The sequence below is a fragment of the Cynoglossus semilaevis genome, chromosome 3, assembly GCF_000523025.1.
Source record: "Cynoglossus semilaevis isolate Cse_v1.0 chromosome 3, Cse_v1.0, whole genome shotgun sequence".
NCBI classification, from domain to species: domain Eukaryota; kingdom Metazoa; phylum Chordata; class Actinopteri; order Pleuronectiformes; family Cynoglossidae; genus Cynoglossus; species Cynoglossus semilaevis.
Window position 1 is genome coordinate 15880914 of NC_024309.1, and position 4829 is coordinate 15885742.

General features: G+C 41.6%; 2 protein-coding genes across 4 annotated transcripts in view; one reads left to right on the forward strand and one right to left on the reverse strand.

Annotated features, from left to right (window-relative positions):
• The window catches only part of ackr4b (atypical chemokine receptor 4b), a 3989-nt gene extending 2488 nt beyond the window's left edge, over positions 1 to 1501 (reverse strand). Inside the window, exon 1 of the mRNA XM_008308353.3 lies at positions 449 to 1501. The gene's annotated coding sequence lies outside the window, so the exon portion shown is untranslated. The remainder of the gene's footprint in view (positions 1 to 448) is intronic.
• acad11 (acyl-CoA dehydrogenase family, member 11) overlaps positions 1 to 4829 on the forward strand; it is a 28864-nt gene that overhangs the window by 9691 nt on the left and 14344 nt on the right. For 2 of the 3 annotated variants that reach the window (XR_001759904.2, XR_003049307.1), the window contains 7 exons: positions 1515 to 1584; positions 1671 to 1756; positions 2021 to 2092; positions 2356 to 2510; positions 2664 to 2780; positions 3065 to 3174; positions 3253 to 3432. Coding sequence is in view for 1 of the 3 variants with exons in the window: in XM_008308354.3 (XP_008306576.1) it covers positions 1515 to 1584; positions 1671 to 1756; positions 2021 to 2092; positions 2356 to 2510; positions 2664 to 2780; positions 3065 to 3174; positions 3253 to 3355 (713 nt within the window). In the remaining 2 variants the exon portion in view is untranslated. Of the gene's footprint in view, positions 1 to 1514; positions 1585 to 1670; positions 1757 to 2020; positions 2093 to 2355; positions 2511 to 2663; positions 2781 to 3064; positions 3175 to 3252; positions 3652 to 4829 lie in introns of those variants that run through there. The other variant, XM_008308354.3, reaches the window with a different exon arrangement.

The following is a 4829-nucleotide window of genomic DNA, read 5'->3' on the forward strand; positions in this document are numbered from 1 at the left end:
GCCCCAGGTTCGAATCCACCAACTGCCAGGTTACCACTGAGATGCACTGAGCATGGCATCGTCCTCAAGCACTGCTCCCCGGGTGCTGACCACGGCTGCCTACTGTTGACTTTGGTGATGTTAAATGCAGAGGGTAAATTTCGTTGTGCATGGTGTGCTGTGCTGTGTCACAATGACTAATAAAGATAAGTTAATGTTGTGTAGGTGTAGTGAACGTGTAGAAGGTGTGGTGACACCTGCTGGTGTGATGCAGCAGCTCCCTGTTATCACACCAGCTTTGTGTAACTGTCATAAAGAAGGCAGACTTCGACCCAGTGTTAGTGTGAAGTGAAACTAGGACTGAAAACATTTCACAAATATTAAAGATAAAATATTCAATGAGTTAATATTCGTCGGATGGAGACCTAAAGTAGTTTCTTTATTTATTTTTAGTTGTGTGTTTCCTTACCTCCGGGTTCTGCTGCAGGTCAGTGTTGTTGTTCTCCTTTAAAGAAGTTCACACAGAGTTACACTCCTGAGGAGTGGACTGAGGCACAGCAGCGCTGGACTGACTGATCCAATAAACCCCGCCCACTTCTTATCCTGCTCCCACTCTCTGTGTGTGTGTGTTTCCACGGAATATTATGGTTTGATACTGTGTGTCATGAAGGTTTTCAGGTTTCAAACCTCTGACGTTTCTACTGTTCAATGTTGGAACCTGTTGTCAAGTCTCTTCAGAAACTAGAACTTCTGACTCGGTCCATGTTTACGCCGTGATTAACAGAACTGTTCAACAACTTCAGTCAGAGGTTTATTTTCATTCCTGGGACTTGGAGACATGACCTGACTTGACTGTGCAGCGACAGCACGACCCGCCTCGTTTCACCTCCAGTCAGGTGGAGCCGAGTGTGTGTGACAGTTCTGAGTTCTGACAGACGGTCCTCCCTGGGCCGTCTGCTGTCCGTATGTGCCGTCTGTCCTGAGGGGACGCTTCACCACAGTAAACAGGAAGGCGGTGGTTGGTCACAGCGCCATCTGGGATGACTACACTTCCACGAGTCCAGGGAACTGATTTGTCATGTAGTCTGTGCTCAGCAGCGACTAAATTAAACCCTGAGGTTTGGTCTTGGGCTCCCTCTAGTGGCATGCACTAGAGGGAGCCTATTTTCTTTTTAAGTGGAGGTAGATAAAATAAAGGGCTAAAAACAAATCTGAACATAAAATGAGATTATGGATTATTATTAATGTTCTAATCCAGGTCCAGTAGATTACATGCCCCCACCCACAGTTGGATGTCGGTTGGATGTATATTGTTATTTCCTTCTCAACAACACAACAGTAGTTGAGCTAGTGTGGCTACATTAGCATTCTGCTGCTGCACCATCAGTCTGTCAGGGTTTGCTCCTTTCCTGTCCTTTTTCCTGTCTGACATTCCTGGTTTAATGACATCACCAGGCTCTGAATGGTTGATGGTTCAACGCCCGGACGTCAGGAATATCAATGGATCACAGTGTTTCTCTCTCTGTTTCCTGCAGGTGCTGGGAAAGCTAATTGCAAAGTCGCCATTGTGATGTGCAGGAGCAGCTCCAAGGAGTCCAGCAGCAGGTAGGGGGTGTGGGGGGGTCGACTCCTGACCTGCTGGAAATGGATTGGATTGATTACAGTTTCTGTTCTGTGTGTGTTTGTCTTAGACACGGCCAACACACTATGGTCCTGGTTCCCATGGAAACGGCAGGTGTAAAACTGGTCCGACCGCTCACTGTGTTTGGACAGGATGGTAGGACTAGTAACATCGTTAACACCTTTAACTACTGTTTGTCTAATCTTAGGGTTTACGTATGTAAATGCTAATCTTTAGCAGTATTGGAGTAACAGTCAGTGTTCAGCTGTATATCCCTGACTTTTAGCTTTCCAAGCTAATTTCACAAAGTCTTTCGCTCGTTGCTTATTCTGACAGTTAGCTAAATGCTAGAGCTGTCATTTCATTTCTCTCCAGACTGAGATGAAAACAAAACAACTGTTTTTACCCCTCTGTGCCCAGATGCCATCCACGGTGGTCACTTTGAAGTGCACTTTGAAAATGTCAGAGTTCCTGCAGCCAACATCATTCTGGGTAAGTCTTCATAACTGTCAGTCCAGGACTTGTCCTGGTCCTGGTCCAGGTCCTGGTCCTAAAACAAACAGTAAAATGCTGCCATCTGCCAAAAAAATAAATTACTGCAATTTCTAAATCATTTCAACATCAACACCAGAGTACGTCTGCCCTGAAAACAAGTGTAAATGTACCATGTTCCACTAACCTTTTCCTAGTCCTCCCTTCACCTGGTTCTTCCGTTCTGTCTCAGCTCCTTCTGACTGTTTGTCCTTTGTCTCCAGGAGAAGGCCGAGGGTTTGAGATCGCTCAGGGTCGTCTGGGACCAGGCCGTCTGCACCACTGCATGAGGGCCGTTGGTTTGGCAGAGTTTGCTCTGGAGCTGCTCTGCCAGCGAGCCGCCAACAGGCAGACATTTGGGAAGAAACTGTATCAACATGTAGGTCGACTGCACAGCTGCTGTCCTGATCGTTCCCACTGGTGACATCTAGTGGACGTTGTTACACACAGAGACCAGTCTGAACTGGTTTTAGTCGTTAATGTCCGACACCTGTCTGTCTGAGGACTTTCTGACTGGTCTGTTTTAATCCAGGAGGTAGTTGCCCATTGGATAGCCGAGTGCCGTCTGATGATTGACCAGACCCGTCTGCTGACGCTCCAGGCGGCTCACGCACTCGATACGGGAGGTGTCAGAGCCGCACGAAAACAGGTAAAGACTGGTGAACGGTGCCACCTAATGGTTGTGGGGACATTTCAATGGTTGGTCTTTCGTGTTGTGCGAACAGTTGGATTAACTGACTGTTCCAGCAGCATTGATCTGTTTTCATGTCGGTCTGTGGGGTTGGGGGGGGGGGTTCACTCATTTGTTCCCTGCCATATTTGTTATGTGTGAAATTGTAATATTTTTTGTATTTGTACACGGACCATAGATTGAGAACCACTGCCTCAATCAGTTACCCCACTTTTCCTCTCCTGCTCTGCACTGCTTTGCAGATCGCGATGATCAAAGTGGCCGCGGCCAGAATGGCCTGTCAGGTGGTGGACTGTGCCGTGCAGGTCTACGGAGCAGCGGGACTGTCTGCAGACTTCCCTCTAGCACAGATGTGAGTCACTCCTGCTGAGCTCGTCGGCACCGACCTCAACTAACCACGTCTGTCACTGACACGGATGTTGCTCCGCAGGTACGCCTACGCCCGGACACTACGCCTTGCTGACGGACCAGACGAGGTTCACCTCTCCTCCGTGGCTCATTTAGAGCTCAGAGACCAGCTGTCCAAACTGTGATGTCATGACCACGACTGAGGGTGGAGCCGCACGTCACCTGATGAAGACTCTGCTTACCATTTGGTTTTGGACGAAAGGTGAAACATTTAACCAAAAGTCCAAAAAGTATTTTATATGAATATTTCAAAAAAATCACCCAAAACCATGACTTAGGGGTCCAAAAAGTATTTTATATGAATATTTCAAAATTCACCCAAAACCATGACTTACTATAGCCTTATCTTCGTGAAAAAATCCCAACAAATTGACCAAAAATGACACAGAAAGTTCACATTTTGACAGAAAGTTATATAAAATTACATTTTGAAAAAAGTTCTCTAAAAGCCCAAATCTGATGAGAAACATGGAAGGAAAGACACAATTTTGAAAAATAATTTTACAAAACTCATTGTTAAAATGTATTAGTTTTTGACCAGAATTGACATGAATATTTACATTTTGACAGAAAGGTATATAAAAATAAATTTCTAAAAATGTTTTCTAAAAGCCCTAATTTTATGAGAAACGTGCAAAAAGCGAAAAGATACAAATAAAAAAAAAGTTAACATGCTTTTTGTCTTTTTTTGTTTTTCATCAAAAATGACACAAATTCACATCTTGACAGAAAATGCTATACAACTAAATTTCTAAAAATCTTCTCTCAATGCCCTAATTTGATGAGAAACATGGAAGAAAAGTTACCATTTGGAAAAATAATTTGACAGATATTCATCAATTTTTCACTAAAAATTATATTAAAAGTTAAGTGACACGAAAAGTTCACATTTTGACAGACAATTTTATAGTAAGAAATTTGTAAAAATATCCTCTAAAAGCCCTAATTTTATTAGAAACATACAGGAGAAGATGAAGTTTTTAAAAATAATTTAACAAAAATCTTCATCTTCATTTTTTGTTTTTGACCAAAAATGACAAAGTTCACATTATGACAGAACATTTTATAGAAAAAAAATTCTAAAAATGTTCACTAAATGCCCTAATTGTATGAGAAACATGCAGCAAAAGATGAAATTTAAAAAAATAATTTTACAAAAATGTTCATCAGGATTGTTTAGTTTTTGATCAAAAATGACACAAAAAGTTCACATTATGACCGAAGATTTTATAGAAAGAAATTTCTAAAAATGTTTTCTAAATGCCCTAATTTTATGAGAAACATTCAAGAAAAGATCAAGTTTTTAAAAATATTACAAATATTTTCATCAAAGTGTTTTAGTTTTTTACCAAAAATGACACAAAAACTTCAACACATTTTGACAGAACATTTTATAGAAAAAAAATTCCAAAAATGTTTTCTAAAATGCAAGATTATGCCTTACTATACACGCCAAGTGAATATTTTGTGTTTAAAAGTCCAAAAAGTATTTTATATGAATATTTCAAAAATCACCCAAAACACGCCTTACTATAGCCTTACCATCGTGAAAAAAATCCAAAAAAATAAAAAGTCCCCGAAATGCACTAAAATGCAAGA